This window comes from Typopeltis vanoorti, chromosome 20 (assembly GCF_054136105.1).
Source record: "Typopeltis vanoorti isolate ZY-2024b chromosome 20, IOZ_Tvanoo_1.0, whole genome shotgun sequence".
In the NCBI taxonomy this organism is placed as follows: Eukaryota; Metazoa; Arthropoda; class Arachnida; order Uropygi; family Thelyphonidae; genus Typopeltis; species Typopeltis vanoorti.
In genome coordinates, this window is record NC_143568.1 from 98530303 (window position 1) to 98554501 (window position 24199).

General features: G+C 35.6%; 1 protein-coding gene across 6 annotated transcripts in view; it reads right to left on the reverse strand.

Moving 5' to 3' along the window:
- Positions 1-24199, reverse strand: part of LOC150095701 (uncharacterized) — a 336276-nt gene that overhangs the window by 58385 nt on the left and 253692 nt on the right. For all 6 annotated transcript variants that reach the window (XM_090409978.1, XM_090409975.1, XM_090409976.1 and 3 more), the window contains one exon: positions 2781-2887. In XM_090409978.1, the coding sequence (XP_090266104.1) occupies positions 2781-2887 (107 nt within the window). The remainder of the gene's footprint in view (positions 1-2780; positions 2888-24199) is intronic.

A 24199-nucleotide genomic window follows, 5' to 3' on the forward strand; every position in this document is an offset into this window, starting at 1 on the left:
GTCTCATTATTTAATACCCACACCTCGTATCTTCTGTTGAACCATAGCCTGGAGAGTGAATGAGAATTTGGATAGAATGGGGGATGGCTGAAGGCTTTCATGCCAACAATGATACTTTTGGTCAGGACAGAAACAACAGTCAGACCAATGAAAAGAAGAGTAGAATATAACGCAATACACACTGCATGCTTAATGCATTTCGTTTTAACAGTATTCCTTTAATCTACAATTAAATTAGTTTACTTCTAATAGAGGGACCAAAAATCCTATTTGCAGTTATACACTAACTGTGTATAACCATGACTTGAAGCAGATAAGTAAAAACACTGATGGGAATAAGTTCTCCTCACATGACAACTTCAAGAAATAAGCATCACTGAATTGCTCTTTTCCCAGTTTTTCTTCATCTGTTCCTGAACACCACTCATGTTTTCTCAGTCTTGTACTGCTATTTTGTGTGCTCACTTTCTTTCTATGCAGGTAGGTAGTTACTTTTATTCTCATATGACTATTTCTATCCTTCTCCCCTTTGTGCAGCCCTATTACATAGTGCTTTTACTGCCCTTCTTCATCCTCTCACTTTATCCTTTTATTTTTTCCTGCATTCATTACACTTGCTTATATCTGTATTGATACTATTTATAGAGCTCTATCTTTTAATTATGGTAGTAGAAATTAGATGACTTGTGAGAATCGTCATAGGTAGTGTTGTAAAATGACTAGGTTCTAACGAAGTTCAACATGTTTTGCTATCCAAATTAGCTGATAGAATCACTAGCAAAGGCAGCAGAGAATATACAAAAAAAAATCTAAATGCTTAATAACCAATTTTTTTTAAGAGAGCAATTTAAAACATAATAGCTAATCATGCTTTATTAAATACATCATGCACAGTCTGTAGGTAGTTACTGGAATAACAGGTCTTGTATATCACATAAATGAATTCAAGATTTCCAGATATATAAAGTTTCTGTTCAAGCATACCATCTGAACAAATCACTTCAGAAGACTCCTTAAATGTTCTAGCAAAAAGATTGTCTTCTAAATATGACATGGAAGTGGATAGCCAACCTATATCATGAGTTGCCTGTATGCTCTTTCTTATGGATTTCAGAACTTTTGACTCACCAATTTAAAGCTTGCCACAAGAACAATGCATTTCACATCCCCAGGGTGCTTTAGTCTCATTGTATGTCTTATTTGGACATCATGATATGGATTGGACATCCACTTTCATACTATACTTAGAAGACAACCTTTTTGCTAGGATGTTTAGGAGTCTTCTGAAGTTCTACATTCACAGCTATTATGTTATGCATTGCTTTCATTTTTTTTTTTTTTTTTAAAGTGGTGTTCAGATCTTTTATGTATGTTCTGACTGCCTTTCCTGATGATTGCTGTCAGTTAATTCGAACAGGAAAACAGCTCGAGTTTCATCTCATTTTTGTAATTAAATGTACGTGTCTTAAGCCAAATTATTTAGTTTTGTGACTAGCCCTTGTAGTTAGTGCATCATGTACAGTAGATGAATTTTACTGAATGGGGGCAAGGAAGCTAAACCTTGGCAGAGGACATCAAAAGCAGTGGATTTTAAATTAGGTATTCTCCGACAGGCAATGTCAGATCTCAAAAAGGCACAGATGCCACAGTTTGTTTCACCTTTGAGGTGAAACAAACTGTGGACTGTTGTTCACGTAGCTGCAATTTAAGTTTATCAAAAGTAAGAGTCTCGTCTGTCTGGCTATAAGCAGATTTTATTAATGTTGGCATTTACACTACTAATGTTGGTGAAGTAGATGTGAAAGCACTTTTTTTAGTGAGTCTTGCATTCTTTTGTGCCGTTATATTTGATCTATCTTATTTGTTGGAACTGATTATCAGGAACATTTAATTTGATCACAGTGACACTATCATTGTTATCTGTTATATGAATTTGGTGAAAGGATTAAGTAAGAAGGGAGATGCAGTATGAGAAGATGTTCTTGGACATGACACCCATACAGAGCACAACCAGACTCCTTGACATAACATGGCCTCAGCAGTGCCTCCCACATACCAATACTTGGGAATCTCTCTACCCCCCCCCCCCCAAGCATGACTTGGCAGAGTATGTGGCACTGAAATTATGCACCAGCTGACTAGGAAGCCTGCTAATGCATTACTGACAAGTTTGGATGTCTACTATTAGGCTGGTCTGCAACACCACCTTTTTAACTGATGTACCCTTAAAATGAATGTTATGGATCTATAAAATATATCTGTCATGCCCTTTAAAGTATTACTCAGTTCATGGAGATGAGAGGGCAGAAACCAGAACCACCTTGCTCTGGAGGCCAAACAAAACATGGTATTTGCCACTTCAGGCTTCTAATAAGCAAGGTGGTGGTATTTTGCTGGGCAATGAAAGTCATCTTCCATGTAGTGTGTCTAGTTGGCATTCCCACCAACTATGAAGGTATCCTTTTCCAGTGGCAGTGTTAGCTAGGACTGTCAGAGTCCCTTTTGTGGAAGTAGGCCAAACCATGGGAAGACAGGATTAACTTGACAGTGAGAGGATGCATATTGTATGTTACAAGCGCATTAGTGGTTCAAACATAATATATTTTGTTAACATTTGCATTAAAATGTAAAAAGTAAAAAACTTATTTAATGTCTATATGTTAATATTTTATAGATGAATTCAGTTGTAGTAAGCTATCTCGATGACTGATGCATATATTCTGATTTCCTCCACTCCCACAGCAACAAAAAATTCATAAAACAATAATACAAATACTTACCCGTAAAAACTGAACATCCTTTGTACTTGTCTAACTTCATGATTTCCACGCAATAATATGAATTTATCAGGTGCTAAAAGTTTCTGGGAAAATAAGTATGCGATGACCTAAAAAATTTTTGAAATATTAATAGAGAGAATATTTAACTAGCAATAAACCTAATATTTCATATAGACATTTCAAGCAATCACTAGACAACTTAAAATAACTACCATCTGCAAACTGAGTAGAAAAGTGAGATTGCAAAAAATAACTTAGAATAATGCTAAGTACTACCAATATTACTACTATTATCAACCTCCCCAGTCATATCAATAATGGTTAACCCTCACTATTTAATAAATGCCTAAACTTTGTGGCAGCACTTAGAAGGGTTAACTTTGATTTTATAATACTATACTGGGTATATAAAATTGGGTTCGAGACTAAATTGTGACTGGTCAGTGAATTTAGTGCTCATGCAAAACTGGTGATTGTCTGTTTTATTGTACTTTTCCCTTAGAAAATTAGTGTTTTATAGTATATTAGTGTAGATTTTAGTGTATTAAGTGTTTTATAACATATTTTTGTTAAGATGTTCCAATAATAAATATAGGTTAAAATGGTACCAAAAACACATAAGAAGAGCAGTGAAGTAGAGAAAAAGGCTTGCCCCTCTAATGAGGTTATTGAAAATGAATTAACATCCAAAATAGCAAAATTAAAGCAGATCATCAGAGAGATAATGCAGGAATTACAACAAGTTAAGAGGCATTTAAATGAACACAGGAAGGAAAAAGAAAATTAAGCAGCAAAATAAGAAACAACAAAGAATGGAAACAGGTAACTCAACGAGTAACATTGTTTGTAAAAAGAAAGATGTTATTTGGTATGGTGAGTATCATAAAACATGCTGTTGATGAGTGGGTTATAACTTCAAGTTTTCATGGAGCAAAAATTAAAAATATAAAGAAAGCAATTCAAAAGCAGAAAAGAAAAGTAAACAAGATCATAATTGTAGTATGTACTAATGACAACTAGCAATAAGTTCAGTATGAGAGAGGACATGAAAAGGATTGTTGGAAGAGGCGATAGTGAAAATTGAGAAAGTGAAAATCATAAGTATATTACCTCAATATGATAAATTCAGTGTAAGAGCAACAATTTTATATAACTGTGTTAATGATGGGAATCAGCATTATCATGGAAATGATGAGGAGAGAACGATTTCAACTGTGTTCATCCAGTTTGGACCCATCAAACATGTGCAAAGATGTTTACTGTTAGATCTGAAATAGGCGACTTCAAACTTTACTTGACGTCACCATTCCAAAATCTAACAATTAACATAAAAACATACTTGCATACTTATCTTTTTTAGTGCAGCATAAATATGTTTTGTTTATAACAACTTCCTACATGATAAACTGTGAATTTTGTGAAATTTAAAGTTTTATATATAAGTGTCTAACATGAATGTAAGTCAGAAAGAGGGGGAAAAATAAGAGAGAAATTATTAATGAAAAATTGTAAGTGAAAGAATGTGTACTATTCAATAACACAGGGAAAAGATCGCCCTAATACTGTAAAAGCAGGATAAGCACCCACGGGCATCGCATCTTAGAAGGCATCCTGATGCATACGTTCCCCGAAACAAGTAGTCCCGTATGTTAATCAGTGAAGTCACCCAAACGGAGACCAATGGGTGAGACGATAAGATATTTCAAACTCGGAAAGGTGGTGCTCTAGGAGAGCAAATAAAACCCGCGACACAGAAGCAAATGACCCTCGTTTTTTCTTGTTCCTGAGTGTCTCTCCGTGTGCTCCGAGAGTTCGTCGCGGTTCAGCTCTCATATTTGAGGGCTGACTTACGATAGAATTCGGTATGACACTGCAGTAGAGTTTCGGCAAGACTAATCGCAGGCCGTGATGAGAAGATCGTCGACGTAAAAACCTAAGCAGAAAGATAGCGTCCAGCCCAGGCAAGCACGTGTAACCCACATGGCGGCAAGGTCGACACAACCGGATTCGAAACAAAGAACGAAGGATGGCAGGAAACCGAAGAAAGAGAATAGATAAGTACTCTCACTTATTCTAGACCCCTTTTGAGAATTGACTAACATTTAAGAGAATGCAATCTGAAATTTGTATTAAAAGAAAGAGTGAAGAATTAAGATCTGTGTAAATAACTATGTTTTCTTGAAGCGAACTTTAAGGACTTTCAATCAATCAGATAGAGATTCTGTTATGTTATTCCGAGAGAGGTTATATAATGTGTTAAAGTACCTTAATGTCCAAAATGAGTTGTAATCATAAATGTAATATGTATTGAGTTATTGAATTTACTGATATTTTGAAGTAATGTACTAAAATGCTTTAAGACAGAGAGAGTGAATGAAAGGTAGAGGTTTAACATTAGAATTGATGATCAATTTAATTTGTATTGCATTACTAATTAAATTTAATAAATGTTTTGATTCCTTAATTATATGTGTTTCTGATCATGTTGACTGACTCTGACCCTTCATAAAATATCAAACCTAAGAACGTGTGTGTGTGTGTGTGTGCGCGCGGAATACCCCAATTGAAAGTAAGGGCACGACTGCAAATAAGAGTAAAATTATGCCAGAGAGCCCAAGTTTCTAGGAATTAGATTTTATTGTTAGTAGCACCTGATATTCTGTAATTAACCTAAAGGCAGAGTCTATCTCTAACTTTAAGGCTCAGGCTGGCGCAGTGAAAAAAATAAATTTGCCTGAGTGATCAGGATAATTTATAGAATTCAGGGAAGAGGTAAACTTCTGGTGGCCCTTAAAGATTAAGTTACATAAGAAAGAGCATAAGAGAAGCAAGATATAAGGCTTAGTTTATTATTAATGTGGAACGCATAACAATGACACAACCTACTTAACATGGAAAAATAAGCAATAGAATTGATATTTGCGACTGAAATAATAAACGCCAAACTTGAATAAGTTGTTCCGATATATCAACGAGAGATACAAGATACACATTATAAGGAAGAAGGGACGACACGACAATGGTGCAGCCAGTAGGATTTTGATTGTATAAGGTTTTAAGTAAGCAAAAGAATAGATTCAAGAAACAGTAAATTAATGTATGATAAGATCAAACTGACTATTTAACAATAGAAAGTACGATCCAACATTACAAATATAAGGCAATAGAGAAAAACAGATCTGCAAGTTGTCTGTGTCATGCAGACTGCAGACAAGAGCATACAAAAGAACATGCAGTTAGATTATTATGTCTGTACCCGAATGTTAGGAGTATCAGAAACAAAGGGGGTAGAGTTTGTTTCCTTGGCCAATATGTTGGGACATCAGATTATAGGCAGTAATCAGAATCAGACATACTGACTGGTATTGAGTGTGAAGCGTATAGTATTTTTAGGAAGGATAGACAAGATAGGAAAGGAGGGGGCATACTGCTAATGATATCATATGATTACAAACCTTGTCTATATTCAAACTATGTCTATAACTACGTAAATCTGTAAATCAGATGTTACAGACCCAGTGATGAAGAAATGCATCATCAAATAGAAAAGATGGGTGCAAAAAGAGTAATTGTAATGGCAGACTTTAATTATCCAAATATTGATTGGGTAACAATAAAATCTCATAAGAATGAAAATTAATTTATTGAGCTGTTGTGGAAGTTGTGAGGCAACCTCCACAAACAGCATGTGATGACAGAAGGAACTTGAGGACAAAGTATGTTAGATTTGATTATAGTGCCAGAGGGCATTTCAGTTAAAGACAACTATTCTGCCTCCAGTTGGTGACAGCAATCATGCAGTACTCACTTGGGAAGTGACTAAGTTCAGAAAAAGTTACATGCTGAACTACAAAGCAGAAAATTATGACCAACTGAGGAAGATACTGAGTTCCGTGTAATGGTATCGGTTGCTGGATGGGAAGAATATTGACAGTGCATGGGAAGCATTTAAAAAATACGTAAATGATGCAGAGTGTGTCCCAAAAGTTCGAAGAATAAATAGGGGTAGGAGTCAAATGGATGTGTAATCTTATTAAGCAAGAGATTCTTAAGAAAATGATGATGTGGAAGAAATGCTGTGTGCATAAGGATGATGTGCATTATGAAAATTATATACAGTAGGCTAGAATAGTCACAACTGTTGTATGGAAAGCAAAGTCCGAGCATGAAAAGAAACATGAAAAGACTCTGGAAGCTAAAGACAATCCACAAGAATTTATTCGATATGCTGCAAGCAAAAGAAAGAATGAATATGAAAGAATAACTCTTCTAAATGCAGATGGCATGAGGGTGATAGATGCAGAAGAGATTGTTCACCTGAGTGCTCACTTTGTTAAAAGCTATCAACCTGGCTATGCAACATTGAGCTCACTACTACCTCTTCACTGAATGAAGAAACTTGGGTGTATGAGGATGAGATAATAGAGCTGTTGCCCAAACTGAATAAGAATTCAGGTACTGATGGGATATCAGCACAGGTGCTGAAGTGTTCAGCTTGACCAGGCTATATGAGTCTCAAAACAGGGAAGATTCTGCAGGAATGGAAAGAATGTATAGTAATTCCATTTCACAAGGGTGGTGAAAAGACTGATGTATCCAACTAGCAACCAATCAGTATCTCAGGAGTGGTGGTGAAAATTTTGGAAGAATTGGTTAGGGCTTGCATTCATAAATGGGTGGACAGTGAATCTCTACTTTGCAATGAAAGGCATTGGTTTACTAAGGGAAGGTCATGTTTTAGCAACTTGCTCACATTCTACAACAATGTTACCATTGAACTAGACAAGGGGAACAGATACACCATGATACTTTTGGAGTTTGTTAAGGCTTTTGACAGAATACAGCATGGTAGACTGTTGCATAAATTGGAAAATATGGCTTTGGATTATAGAATATTAACATGGATAAGAGGATGGCTTATTGACAGATATCAAAAACTGTATGGGGGATGTGAGTTTGCAAGATTTAAGGTAACAGTTGTGTACCACAAGGATCAGTTCTTGGTCTACTGTTATTCCATCTGTACACTGATGATATTGGGAAAGATTTGGCAAGAGATGTCCAGCACAATTTTTCAAAGCCTTCTTCTAGCATAATCTCACAATTCACAATTGTGAGATTATGCTAGAAGAAACTGATCAGGCTAGGGATCTTGGAATGTTAGTAGACAGCAAGTTGATGTTCTGAGGGCCATGTAGCAAAGATTACAAATACAACTCAAAAGATAATTGCAATGCTGAAACAAACTTTCACATATAAAGATAAGGATGTAATTTTTGCCCCTTTACAAGACCTTGAAAGACCTCACTTGGACTACTGTGCACAGGTCTGGTTTCCGTTGCGATTCAGATACAGTGGAAAGAGTGCAAAGGAGAGTGTTAAAAATGATATCAGGCTTGTGGAATACTGATTATGAAGATAGATTGAGTATTTGTCAACTGCAGACACTAGCACACAGGAGAAAGAGGAGTGATATTGACTGAGACTTACAAATCAAACTTCTGAAAGTGTCATACAGGATTTCAGTTGATGGAATGTTTTTATTTTATGGAGGCAGGGAAAGGATAAGAGGGTATCACTGGAAGCTGAGAACGAATGCCACTAAGAAAGGGGGGGGGGCAAGGACTAGATTTTATTTCATAGAGTGGTGCGTGATTGGAATGGACTGCCATTGGATGTTGTGTGTGAATTCAAGCAGTGTGAATGGATTCAAGAATAAGTATGATAGATGGTGTGTGCAGTATATGGCCTCCTGATGAGTCTCCCAGGATGTCTCTCTTAATAATAATATTGAAAGGAGCATGAAAGTTCTCCCTGCTAACAGCTGATAATATATGATTAGAAAAATAATACCAAAACAGTAACTAGTAACCTCACCAAAAACAGAATTAGTAGGTATCATTTAAACCAAACCATGATATAATGATTATTAAGGTAGATAAAGTTAATATTACCACTGTTTATTGTTTTAACTGGCCAACTTACCTACATAAATCCTTTCTGTCATAGTAATCAGTAATCATTTTAAAAAAAAGTTATGGAAACAACTACTAGCCACTATCAATACTATTTTTGTTCATTTAGCTATGGGTAATCTCTAGCTTCTATTTATCTTTTAGTAATTTGTAATAAATAATAGGGCTAGTTTTAATGTAGTAAAGCCTCACCCCCCCCCCCACCAAAGTTCAGGCCAGTAGTGTTAATCATTGACCAAATTAGTGTGATTTTAGCAGACTATGTACACTGGAATATAGTTTGTTTCTCTGTATAAATATATGTACTCCAGGTGATAACCTTGAGATAACCTTGATGTGGGGGGGGGGGGGGTTAAAACATCAAGTGATTCTTTTGTTTTATATTAAACTGAAGTTGCGCTATAACAGGGTAGTTGTTTCCATATTTTTTTAAAAAAATGGATTACCTATATAAAATGAATCAATTAACCACTGACAACACTTATCAAGTTGCCAAATATATAGATTGGTTGGCATAAAAAAGAATCATCACTTTTCCCCCAGTGACAATTCTCTTTTTTTTTTTTAGATGACAAATTTCCCCAGGATATCACAATGTACTAAGTTTTGGTTTTGATTTTTTTTTTTCCATTTTACACAAATTATGGACTCTACAATCATGTTATAAATAATTATTTTAATTTCCCGATGTTTCAACTTCATATTAAGGTCATCATCTGGAGTATACGCATATATATACAGAGAGAAGCTAAATTACATTTCACATAGCATGCTGAAGAGACAATAATTTGATCAACAGTTATTCTACTGGCCTGACCTCTAGTGAAAATAAAATAAATTAACTACATCAAAACTATATTCCATTTAAGACAACATCAGAGAAACCTTCTTTCATATTGCCTTCCAAATAATAATAATAAAGATAGTTTTGTTACAGTGAAAATGATGTCCTAATATAACGTGACCAATATTATTTTAGATTTAGGATCCTGAATTACCCATGGTTCTATTTAAAATTAACTCTTAGGGAGAAAGGTTAAAGTGGGTAGAATATGTGCCTTCCATATGTTTGGGATTTTTAGACCATCATTATTGTTAAGAATAGGGTGACTGATAAGAATCTCACAGGCCTCCTTAAATTTACATTCATACCATGTTTTGTTGTGATGTAAACAACAGATGCTTTTCCAGTCAATTCTGTGTAAAGTATTCTGGGCATGATTAGAAAGACCAGCTTGACCATAGTTATTATATTTAAGTTTCATTTATGTTCCTTTTTTTCTGATAGGAATTGGGCATCCTGTTTCCCCTATATAGGGCAAATTACAGGTGCAATGAATATGGTATACCCCAGGGTGGGACATGGGGCAGTGGATATCCTTGGATGTGTTGAGTAAGTTCTTTAATTTTGCAGGAAGTTTGAAGGTGGCTTTAAGGTTGTATTTTTGTGGTATTCTGTTTATTTTGTCTGATATCTCTTTAATGTATGGAATGGTTACAGTTTTATTATAGTCTTGTTTATTTTTGTTTTTAAGTGAGATCTTGTACAGAATTTTGCTGATAGTATTTTGGCTGCAACCATTTTTTTTTTTTTTTTTTAGGAAGGTATTGCTGATAACTTAATTCATTTTTAAGTGCTTGTTCATTGGAGCAAATTTTCAAAGCCCTGTATTTAAGTATATTAATGATCCCTAGTTTTTGTGTTGGTAGGAGATTTTGTGTATATATTGACCAGTATGTGTTGGTTTCCAGTAAACAGTGAAGGAAAGACTGCCAGAAGGAAGATATGTGACAAGTGTATCTAGAAATGTAAGTGTGTTCTGCTTTTCAATCTCGATTGTGAATGAATGCATTTGTGTTGTTTAGGTGGCTGAGAAAAGTGTTTGTTGATGATGTTTTCGCTATCTGGCCCCATGGCTGCCAGACACCAGACACTTTCCTCAACCACCTAAACAAGAGGAATAGAAGGATTGTGTCACTGACACAATCATTCTATTCCCAGCGTGATATCTTTGATTTTGTTTACAAAATGTTGTGTGTTTTTAATATAGGAGGGGGTATGATCTACCTTATCAGCTCTAGTAATAGAAAAAATTAAAAAATATAAACATAAATGGATGGAACACGTTCAAAGAATGAAAACAGAAAGATTACCAAAGCAAGTCTTAAAGTACACGCCATTAGGAAAAAGAAAACCAAAAAACCAGGACGTCCTCTTAAACGATGACCTCTAAGGCCGGAACAAGCCATGCTAGGCCTAAATCCTTATACATATGATGATGCTCTACCAACTCCTTGAGTGTTGACGCTAGTTTCTTGGCTAGGTGATAATTGGGGCTGTCTATACCCTCGATTAGCAGTCAGAGTGTGTTTTGTTTGTGAATCTTTGGTAGACCATAAATTCTCGGGGACTGAGCGCAGTGCAGAAGTAATTTTTTTAGCTGTATCATTGGGCCAAGTAGTGACTGATTTAACTAGCTTCTCCGTTTTCTTTTTTATTCAGTTGGTTGGATCATAGTTAACAAGTTGTGCTGTTGTCTGAGACTATTAGATTCATTTATTCCAAATCTGTAGTTCGATTTAGAATAACTGTGGCACTGCCTTATCAGCTCTAGTAATTACGATGTCTGGATTTAATTTTAGTGATTTTACTGCTGACAATTCCGATTTTGTTAGGTTGCTGGTTATTGTTTTATTATAATTTGAATTTAAAATAGTAGAAGTTTCCAAACATACTTTATCTGCTATGATGGTGGTGGGGACAAATCTAAAGCTTCTTTCTATATGATAAATAAAATCAAGTTTGTTGGTCGTTCTGGGTGCCATGGCAAACTTTAAACCTTTGCTGAATACAGCGATCTCATCATTATTCAGGGCATGGTTCGAATGGTTGACTACGTGACAGTTCGGAGAAGGCAGCTGGTGGCTCCTGGTTGACCCTTGCTTCTGGTTGGTTGTTGTTACCACTGGCTTGTGGCTGGCTGTTATCATTCACTGTGGAGAAATTCAAATATGAATTCAAATATTTCTGAATGTTGTCACTCTTTCAGTCTAAGAAATTTGGTTATGAGTTTTGCCTTCTTTGTTTCCTGGATATGATTCACCGAGTTGTCCATAATTCTCTAGGATATCCCAAAGGAAAGAAGAAAGTACCAAGTTTTGGTTACCCATGTACTTTTTTGCTCATATGCTAAGTTTTGATTACTTTATGTATCAAAATAATTTTTACCTACAAAACAGAAATTGACTATGGTCTTGCTGTTGTCCCCTCCTACTGCCAACGTTTTTTTTTGGAAGCATCTGAGCAACATGCTCTGGATTCCTCTGCTTTAAAACACAATGTTTGGCACATATGCATTGATGCCATTACACTATCCTTAACCAATGATATGCAATTCCCTGTGTCAGTCGATCCCTCACTATTATAAAGCTTATATATACTAGTCAGTATACATATGTAGACTCTTACAAGCACCTAACTGAAAAATGTGTATTCAACCATTAACACCTTTCAAATGCACAGCTTATGAGTTTGCTCACCAGAGCTAATTGATAAGCATGAATTACAAGTTATTAGCAAGGAATCTATTCACTTCAATTATCTTAACTAAAAAGCCAAGAGGTTTATGGTAATATGACATAAAAAATTGATATTAATTCTGACATGCTCATTGTGATGAAATGTCAAGCTGAGTAGAGAGCATTAGCTGGTTTAAAAACCCAGAGATGCTTTTGTCAGGGAACAGGGATGAATAGTTAAAATATCAGCTACTGGAACAAACTGAGACTCACACAGAACTTATAGACATCAATGTATGAAGTATCAATGGAAAAGAGGTAGAGCTAGCAAAGGAAATGTAAAAATACCATGTCAACATAATTTTGTTACTGAGAACAACAAAAGGTGAGATACTTCTAAATGTTAGCAATAAATACAAAAATAAACTTCTTGAAGCAGGCAATTTCCTAAATGGGGTTGCACATGTTTTTGCTTATAGTCCCACACAAGGTTCTAGAAAGAAGTAGAGGAATAGACAAAAGCTGGAAGAGTGAGCAGATGGCATTAGAAATGAAGATATCAGAAAGGAAATTGACACTGTCAGCATTTAAGAATGTGTGAGCAGAGCTAATTTAAGGTGCTATGGGCAGTTAAAGAGAGAGAGAGAGCAAGAGAGACAGGGAGGAAACAAATTATACTTGCCAAGAAATTATGATATGATAAATATATGGCTTATGTCCAAATAGTCACATAAATATATGACCATTTAGTAACTCGTGTTTTTATTACACCTCCTCTTTTCTGCCTATTAGGTAAACTTCATAATCACAAATCTTCAATCTATCTTCATATGGAGCATTTACAAACTTGTCACCATCCTGATCACTCATTCCTGGATTCTCTCTATTATTTCATCTCCAAGAAATCGAGATAACTAATAATTAAGGAATTGACAGCGTACACTAGAAATATAAATTAAAACAACTTTAATAAATACTTTCCGATATTTCGGCAACGTCACGTTGCCATCTTCTTGGGAACTTAAAATAAAGAACAAGTGCACGCAAGTACTACATAACAGCAAATGAGAAACAAAGCAAGGAAGCTACTATTTTCCTAAAGTCCTGATGGTGCCCCCTGGCAAGCTATATTGGTAGTTATTGGCCTTTGGCTAAAGTTCTTCTGATATATGTTTCCCAAATTTGGGACAGTCTTATGCACCCAAATTTGTTGAGGTTCAGCATGTTCCTAAGGGCTGAGGCTGAATTCCTTAATTATTAGTTATCATGTTTAACCAGCGTATAAGCCTTTCAACAAGAATCAAGAAATCAAGGTGACCAAATCTGTACATAGTAATGCACGTCATATATCAAAGCCTTGGATATCAGTGTGTTTCTTAACATTCGTTGATACTTTGAGCTATTATGCCCATTTCTACAATCTGTCTTCTGGACTTCACCATCATCCCCAACCTAAATTTCTTGCATTCTGGTTCAATAATATAGAGTTTGCAGTCCTTTCATCCCAAAGTGCATAACCATTTATTACTAATTAATGTACACTAATGTCAGAATATCCTACTGCCAAAGTAATTCAAACTACTCATTTATTTAAAGCCTCCTACAGGATCTCTATATCACTATTTGTTACTGCACTCCCATTTAGCATCATCAGGAAACAATTGCAGCTTATCCTTTAAAATATCTTCATCATTAATGTAGAAATTAAAAAGCAGCAGCTCAAGTATAGTTGCTAGGTGGCAACTGGTCATCTACATTCCTCTTCATCTGGCTGTCACATATACTAATCTTGTCTCTAAATCAATCCTTCTACCAATATCACTACATTGATGTTTGTCTCCTTACACATGTTATGTCAAATACTTTCACTAACTTCATGTCTGTCCTCTTATACAGTATAAGAGACTATGTTATCATGTCAAATACCTTTGCAACATCTATTAATATATCGTGGTGTAGCCATTTTCCCTTATCCAACTCAAATTGTAGAGAGGCAGTGCAACAAGACTTCCAAACTAAGTTGTTTCCTACAGATTATCATGGGAAACAGTATACTGTTCAATCTATAATTTGCTATCTCTATCTTGGAGTCTCCTTTATATAACAGAAATGCCTTGCCCTTTTTCCACTCAGGTTGGGACTGCAGGTGCTGAAACTTAAACAGCAGGTTTGAAATGCTGCCATTTCTCTTGCACATAAAACAAGTTGGCTGCCATCTTATTTGATTCCAAGGCTGCATTCACACTGAGATTTTGTAACATCCTAAGCACTTCCAGTTATTACTTCTCTTCTCCCACTGGCCCCTGTCACATCACTGTTGCATTATCTACACCTTTGTAGAGTAATCATGCAATACTTTAACTATCTCTGCTTTATATTGTCTTCATGCATTTATTAATGCTGTCTCCATATTCATTCTTCTTCTTTTTACTCACCATAGTAGAACTCTGGGATTTCTTTTGGCTTATTCAGCTAATTTCTTCTTATAATTTATGATCTAATTTTACCTTCCTTGCCATACTAATCAACACTTCTTGCCTATGCACCGTGCTGCTTATGAACAAACTATAAAAATGAAGGAAAACTCAACATTAAAACATCTATTTGTAGAATTTTGCCTAAGTTTCATAGACATTTGCAGTACAGAATTATAGGATGGCAATTAAACCATAACAGACAATTCTAGCACCACCTTAGTAGCTAATGTAAGATAACTAAAATGGTCATTTCCTAACTAAAAAAGAATAAATAAATAAATAAATAAGAAAAAAAAAAATACACACATATATAAAGTTAGGAAAGATTAGCAGATTTAAAAAGTGCTATCTCCCATAAAGGGGATAGATGTAGATCATCGGATATGTTTAAGTTAGGACAATGGTGTAATGTTTCACATGTTTCACCTTTGCCAGCAAAGGTTGGTCGATTGGTAGAGCCTCTGCTACTAATGGCTCAGTTAAGTAAGTTTGAGCACGGTTAGTAGTTGGAAGGGACACAATTGTTCGATGCTGTTGGCACACTCTCCCTAGATGAGTCTTTGGACTCCCTGGAGGTGTCAAATATTTTTTTTTTTTTTAATAATAATAATAATATATTTATTGATTGCTAAAATATATATACATACAATAAACATCTTGTGTGACATTGCACCTTATAATTTTACACAGAGTTCAGCACTAAGTGCTGCATTTTCTACATTGGATTTCAATTAAAAATTTTTTAGTAATACTTTTTTGCCTTTATATTATGTATTTACAACACATGTTCTTCTAATATTAACAATGAAGATTATACAGAATTTTTCGTTTGCATAATTTTTTATTTTTTATTTTATTATTTTTTTTTAAGTTTGAGAAAGAGTGATTATTCATACAAATTTCTTACATTTGCTTATAAGCATTACTTGTATATGAGTGAGGCAAGTTAATCCCACCTACTTCGAAGCGTGGGTTAGCTTTTATGAAGAGAGTGGGATTTAGCCTTCACTATTTGTGTTGTTGCTACTGTTTATGTATGGAATGTAGGCATTGGATGCTAGTGATTTATGATGTGTATATAAGTGTTAATGGTTTCTTAACTTTGTTGGTATATTTTCCAGAGTTCGTTTTTTAATGTTCAGTAGTTATCTACGTGTTTTAACTTTCTTGGTAGGTTGTTGAGTTGTGCAGGTATCTGATGTGATCTCACAAAATATCCGTATGAGTTGTTGAAGGGTGTGGGGATGTAGAGAGTTGTTGTAGGTCGTGTTATACGATATGTGTCTCTATTGTTTCGATAGGTGATGTTGAAATAATTCCTTGTTAATGTCATGTAGTGTTTCAGGTTTTTAATGCTCAGAATTCTGTGTATCACCATGTGCTTGTTGGATATTGGTTGTTGCGTGTAAGGTGTCCAGATCACTGTTGACACGATTTTCCTGTGTAGTGTTTCTAATTTTGTTAGGTGGCTGTTTGATGTATTTGCATAGACTGTTATTCCGTATCTGAGTAGGGATTCGCAGATACCGCGATATAGGAGTTTTTTTATGTTGGGTGGAATAATGTCTTTAACTTGGAAGAGTTAATCTGATGAGATCTTTCTGAGCAATAAATACAAAATGTTATATTCAGGCAATGACAATCAAGCAAAAGAAGGAGTAGCCATAGCATTCAACACAAAATACGAGGCTAATCTTCTTGAATGGTAGTCAGTCTCAAGTAGAGTAATGTGAGCAAATATGAGAATGGGGAACTGGACAATGAGACTTATTTGTGCCTATGGTCCCACAGAAGGTTCTACTAAGGTAGAAGTGGAGGAATTTTTGACGCTTTAGAAAAAACAACTTACACAATGAAAAAGGAAAAGTTGGTCCTTGTTGGGGATCTAAATAGCAGAGTAAGAAATGATTGTGAGACATACAAAAATATTTTGGGAAAATTTGGAGAAAAGAGCAAAGCTAATAATAATGGCAAATATCTGTTGGATTTCTGCTCAGGACATGGACTGGTTATTACTAACACCATGATCCAACATAAAAATGTGCACAAATTGTGCATGGAGAGAAGAGGCTAAGAATAAGAAAAGTCTCATTGACTATGTTATTGTTGATAGTGATGTTTTCTCCCTGGTGCAGGACACCAGAGTGTACAGAGGATTTGAAATTGGAAGTGATCACTATTTAATTTAGTCTTGAGCAGGATAAAATTGAATTTCATATTGAAAGGAATAACATGCAAGAAAGTTTTAAAGCGAATAAAAGTTGAGCAGCTCTCAGATGTGAACTGCGGACTAAAATACAGAAAGATTATTGAAAAGAAAATGAAAGAGTTTGAGAACAGGAATCAAACTTTGGAGATTCAGTGGCAAACTCTGAAAAAAACATTGATTGATTCTGCCAGAGAGGCATGTGGCAAGGTTGTGTGCAAGGATAAAAAAATCAGAACTCCCTGGTGGACACAGGAAGTTAAAGAGGCAGTGAAGGAAAAGAAGAAAGCATATCAAAAGTTCCAGTCAAATAAGTCAGCTTTTACTCTTACAGAATACAGAGACAAATGTAAGAAAGCTAAACAGTGTGTAAAACTAGCTAAACAAAAGTCATGGGAGGACTTTGGCAAGAATATAGAAAATAAATATCAAGAAAGCAAAATATTCTGGAGGTTGTTGAAGAAGCTTAGGAATGGAGGAAAGAGTGCTGTAAAAGGAATTAGAGATGATAAAGGTGAAATGAAAATGGGAGAAAAAGATATCCTTGAAGTATGGAGAAATTACTTCGAAAAATTACTAAATGAAACAAGCAGTGATGGCACATTGGTAAAAAACAGGCATACAGTCAGGAATACATATCCATACTTGAAGTAGAAAATGCCATCAAAGGCTTGAAATGTGGAAAGGCAGCAGGAGTAGATGATATTCGACCAGAAATGCTGAAATATGGTGGTATAAAAGTCTTACAGTGGCTGCACTGCATGGTTCAGAAAGCCTGGACAGAGGGACGAATTCCCGATGATTGGAGTAGAGCTCTAATAGTACCCATATATATATAAAAAGGGAAATAAAACTGAATGTGAGAATTACAGAGATATTTCCCTACTGAGTGTTCCTGGCAAGATCTATGCAAGCATACTTGAGAAACGGTTCAGAAGAATTGTGGAAAAAAAAAAAAGAGACAGTGAAGGAAAAGAAGAAAGCATATCAAAAGTTCCTGGCAGCTTCCTGTAAGAGTAAAAGTCAGCTTTTACTCTTACAGAATACAGAGATAAATGTAAGAAAGCTAAACAGTGTGTAAAACTAGCTAAAGAAAAGTCATGGGAGGACTTTGGCAAGAATATAGAAAATAAATATCAAGAAGGTGGCAAAATATTCTGGAGGTTGTTGAAGAAGCTTAAGAATGGAGGAAAGAGTGCTGTAAAAGGAGTTAGAGATTATAAAAGTGACATGAAAATAGGAGAAAAAGATATCCTTGAAGTATGGAGTTATTACTTTGAAAAACTGCTAAATGAAACAAGCAGTGATGACAGCACAGTGATAAAAAAACACTGACCAGGCATGCAGTCAGGAATACATATCCATACTTGAAGTAGAAAAAGCCATCAAAGGCTTGAAACGTGGAAAGGCAGCAGGAGTAGATGATATTCGACCAGAAATGCTGAAGTATGGTGGTATAAAAGTCTTACAGTGGCTGCACTGCATAGTTCAGAAAGCCTGGACAGAGGGACGAATTCCCAATGACTGGAGTAGAGCTCTCATAGTACCCATATATAAAAAGGGAAATAAAACTGAATGTGAGAATTACAGAGGTATTTCCCTACTGAGTGTTCCTGGCAAGATCTATGCAAGTATACTTGAGAAACGGGTGAGAAGAATTGTGGAAGAAAAGCTTGGTGAAGAACAAGATGGATTCAGGCCAAATAGAGGCTGTCAGGATCAGATCTTCACTTTACGACAAATAGTCGAGAAAGCATGGGAATATAACAAAGATATGTATTTAAGTTTTGTCGATCTAGAAAAGGCATATGACAAGGTGCCAAGAGAGAAGCTATTCAATACGCTGCAGTTATATGGTGTCAATGGGGCATTATATCAAGCAATACTTAGTCTTTATTTGAGTTGTAAGTCAGCAGTTAGTATTGAAGGAAGTACGGGAAGATGGTTTAATGTTAAATCTGGTGTGAGACAAGGATGTACATTATCCCCTCTGTTATTCATTATCTATATGGATCACATTATGAAGGAAAGTGGCATTAAACCTGATATCAAAATTGGAGATGTTAATGTCAGCTCTTTGCTTTATGCGGATGATGTTATACTTCTAAATAAATTCGCTACAAGTCTGCAAGATTCTCTGACTAAATTGAATAGCTGTTGTAATAGATATGGTATGAAGGTCAGCAATAAAAAGACAAAGACAATGAAAATAGGCAGAATCATTGAAAATGTCAACTGTGTTGTGAATGGAGAACCTGTGGAACAGGTAAAACATTTCAGCTACTTAGGCACAATTTTTACTGAAGATTGTCAATTAAATATAGAAATAGACAACAGAATCAGCAAAGTTGGTATGGTGGGAAGTCAATTGAATAAATTCATATGGAATAAGTGAGAAATTAGTCGGAACACTAAATTAGCTGTATACCAGACAGTGTTCAAACCAGTTTTAACTTATGGATCTGAGAGCTGGGTCAGAAGTAAAACACTTCACCAAAGATTAGAGACCGCAGATATGAGAGTCCTGAGAAAGATAAGAGGCGTGAACAGAATGCATCAATGGCAATATCATATTACAAATGAGGATATTAGGAAAGAACTTGACATTGTCAGCATCCAGGAATGCGTTAGCCGAGCTAATCTCAGGTGGTATGGTCACTTAAATAGAATGGGAGAGGAAAGATTAACAAAACAAGTGTTCTCTGCCAGGTTGGCAGGAAAACAACCCACAGGAAGACCAAGATATAAGTGGATTGATACGGTACAAAGTGCCTTAGACGATAGAAATATAAGATCTGATAATGTTGGAGTCTTGACAAGTAACAGACTGATTTGGAGGAAAATTGTAGATAGGAAGTTAGTAATGATGTAAATTTTTCATGTAGTAGTGTCATATCCTGTACACCCCTTGAGGGTACATGGCAGGAATTTGATTATGACTTCGAAGAGTTTTGCTGCAATGATCCGGAGTTTGGTGTGTAGGTATTCTATATGTTTTGTCCATTTAAGGTGGGAATCTATATAGAGACCGAGGTATTTTGCGTTTCTTACAGGTTTGATTTCAGAACATTGACAGGTATTTTTGCTGTTAATGCAGCGGTATGTGTGACAATGCATCGATAGTGATGCAGGGCGTATGATTCTTGGGTTGTGTATTATCAACATCTGTGTTTTGGTGCCGTTGATTAGTATTGTGTTTTGGTGGAAGTATGTTGTGATTTCGTTTAGGTCTTGTTGTGCTTTGCAGAGAGCTGTGTTAATGCCTGTGTGGAGTGCTAGTAGTGCAGTGTCATCTGCATATTGAAATATTTGACTTCTTATGGATATGTTATGAACATCGTTAAGGTATATGTTGAATAGAGTGAGTGATAATATGGCACCTTGAGGTACACACCGTGTTTTACTTGTATACTCCGACTGTGACATGTACCTATTTTTGTTACTTGTGTTCTTTTTGAGAGGTAGTTCTTGAACCATGTATGCAGTGTTCCTCTTGTACCTATTGAGTATAGTTTGGCGAGTAGTATGTCATGTTCAAGTGTGTCAAATGCTTTGGTTAGGTCCAGCAGTATAAGGACGGTGTACTTGTTTTTGTTGAGAGCTTTGTTTATTGTGTCGGCGATGTCTTCTAATAAAGTAATGGTGCTTTTTGTTTTCTGAAATCCGTATTGGTTTTGTGAGATGATGTTGTACTTCTGTAAATAGTTCTGTAGTGTGGTGTGTGTTATTTTTTCTAGAATTTTTGAGATGACACGTAGTGTAGCTATGGGTCTGTAGTTCTGAGTATCGTTTCTTTTGCCGTGTTTGTATATTGGCCTAATTACTGCAGTTTTTAGTCTATGGAATAATGCCTGTGTCGAATATTATGTTCACGAGTTTCAAAAGTATTGGGTTTATTTGTTCAAAATGTGTTATAATGTCTGTGAGTCTTATTTTGTCTATTCCTGGAGTGGTCTTTGGTTTTAGTTGTAGGATTGCTTCTTTCAGTTCCTGTTTTGTTATGGGTGGAAAATACATCGTTTGTTCTTGACTTTGCGTCGGTAGTTTTTTGTTGATCGTTGGTAGTTTGTCTTTTTTGAGTTGTGTGATGTTGTTTGTGAAAGCATGGTTGAATGAGTCTGCTAGTTCCTCTTGGTTTGTGTCCTGACCGAAGCTTTTTGCAATAAAATCTTGTGCTGAAGTTTTCTTTTTTCGGGTTACTAATTCGTTGAGTGTAGCCCATGTTTGCTTAATGTTGTCATTATATTCCATGAATTTTTGGAAGTAGTAGCGTCTTTTTGCCCTACGAATTTTTGTTGTTAGTTTATTTCTTGTGTTTTTGTATAAGGTTTGTAAATGTGTGTTACTAGGTGACTTTTTAAGTTTTTTCCATAGATTTTCTTTTTCAGTAATAGTATTTAGTATGTCATCATTTATCCATGGATTATTGTCTGTTTGTCGCCTCGTTTGTGTAGGTTTTGTTGCGTTTTTGTACATTTCTGTGAACTTTAGTTGAAAATTCTCGTATAATGTTACGGGATCGTTTATTGTAAGTAGGGAATTCCAGTCTGTATTTTTTACTTGGTTATCGACAATGCTCTTTAGTATGATCGACTTTTGTCGCGGTGGGAGGGGGGGGTAGGAAACGTAATAAAATGAAGTTGAGAAAAAGTAGTGATCGGCAATTTTTACATTAATTACTGATGATGTATATGTATGGTTGGGAGCCCGTATGCTGATATGATCAATGCGCGATTGTGTTAGTGAGTTATTGAGTATTTCTTCTCTTGTTGGGGAGTTAATGGTAGGGTTTATGTTGTACTGGCTTAGTATATTAAGATATATGTTAGTGGTTGAAGAAGCGTGGTCAAGAGTATTTATGTTAATGTCTCCTATTAGGATGAGCCAGTGTGTTGTACGCGGTTCGATGCTGCTTAGCCATGTTTCTAACTCGTGAAGAAAACTGAGTGGATTATTATCTGGGGGTCTGTATATTGTGTTTATTGTATATTTGATACTATCGTGGCTATTTGTGAGTTCCAAAATTAGTGTTTCCGCATATTCGAAGTGAGTTTGTTTTTCTGTCACATTGTATTTTTCTTTGATAAATGCCACAATGCCACCTCCTCTTTTGCTTGGTCTACATAAGTTGTAGGTTTGATAATTATTTATGTTGTATGCGTAAATTTCTGTGTCATTTATTGCAACTTCAGTCAGTATTAGCGCATCTATGTTTATCATGGTATAATTGAGCTGTGTTATCAATGTAAGCCAGTGTTTTTTTATACTTCTTATGTTTGTGTGTATGATAGTGAAGTTGGTGTTGGTGGAAATGTTGTCTGACCATTTCTTCAGAGTCAAAGACCTTGAAGTTTATGTTGTCTGACTGGATATGTTCGCCTATGTTTGAGATCTCCATTATATAGTTTTTAAATGAGTTCTAATCTTATTCTTAAGAATGTAAAGAGTTAGTGTTTTATATTGGGAGGCTGTGTAAGTCGGATTCACTTGTAATTATGTATACTCAAGTGTTTTCATTCTTTCTCAAAAATATCTGGGAATTCTTTGTTCACAGGAACTTGTAGTTTTTCTCTGTTTTTGTCTTCCTTGCTTGGTATAGAAGATTTCTGAAGTATGGGATCCAGTGTTCCGTTATATAGATTGGTGTTGGGAGTTTCTTATCAGTTAGGATCGTTGTTGTCGGCCTCGTTTTCTTGCTTGCTGTAAGAATGGAGTCTCTCAGATTTCTGTTGGTAAAACGAGCGATGATTGGCGGCAGTCTCTCTTTATTTTTTTGTGGGCCTCGGTTGATATAGGTGATATCTGTGGTTGCGATTTGAATTCCAATTTTGCTACGGATCAGTTGCATTATGTTTCTTAAGTCTTCTGTATTTTCTTTCGTTATTCTCTCAATTTGAAGTTCTTTTTTTCTTTCTTTTTGTAGCATGTGTTCCATTTGACACTTGAGTGTGTTTACTTCTTTCCACAAGTCTTGATTTTCGCATTGGAGTGTTTCTTGCGTTTCTATCGCTACCGTTAATTTCGTCTTTATTTCTCGCATAGTTCCTAACATTTCTTCAGAGGTCTCGTTATTGAACTGTATGTAATGATCATACTCCTCGAATTTTTTGTTAATTTTATCCATGTGTGCATTTAATAAGTCTTTCACCTTGATGTGCGTCATTACTTTTCTTTGGTGTCTGGTCTTTGTTCTTCGTTTTCTCACGGCACTGTTGACATTGCCATTCAGTCTGTTTCCCGGCTCCTTTTGCTTTCCACATGCTTTCTGAGATCCCTGAACAGTGGAAGTGTTGTTTTTTGTTACATCCGGAACAATGCGGCCAGTCCCCTTCATCGCTTAATGGTTTATTGCATTTGTTACAGCTCATTTTGTTTGAACTTCGCTGTCTCCGTGACCTTTAGCCTTTCATCCCGTTAGCGACTATAGTGCGACTTTTAAAATGGCGACATCCTTTGTTCTTCGTCGGTTGGTGACTGCAGTACACTCTATGAACTTCAAACACTGAAAATTTGAATATTACTTATCCGATTTTGGTAATTTGAACGCCCCCTGTCTTCAGCGTGACTAGTAGAATTAAATAGTAGCACTTTCAAGTTAGAAACATGAGTTAACACTTTAAACCTATAAAACCAGCAACAGCGATACAGCGTACATGCATCCGTCCGCCTACACAGCACCCTCTAATAATAATGTTTCTTTATCAAGACATTTTGAGGAAACAACCTTTATGAAGGACTCTTGCCTTGTTCCAGTGAACTATGTTTAGTACAGACAGTGCTCAGCAAGTCTGGACTATTCAGGCACCAGATAATTAATATGACTTATGTTCTTCTAGACAAATAAAAGCAGATCTTACCGTTTGTCCAAAATAAGATAAGATGCAAGACAAGGAAACTGGTAGACACCTGGAAAACCTAGAGGCAGAAGCTTATCTTAGAAGTAGTGAGAAAAGTGGAGATTTTTTCTGATGGAACAAAAAAAGTGTTCAGTGGTTTAAAAACATTGCTGTGCATTCAGAAATGCCTTGAGTGTAAGGAATAAGGAATAGGAATGCAAGTTTTTTTTGAATATTAGAAGAGGCAGAGATTTGATAACTGTTAAAATTTGATGAAGGAATCATTAAAACCATTTGATGAGAAGCTTAATTTACCATGTTGTAATTCTTTTTATAAAAGTTCATTAGGAGAACATAGAGAATGTACACAATGTAATAAGGAATTAATAGCCTCAGCCTTTTGACT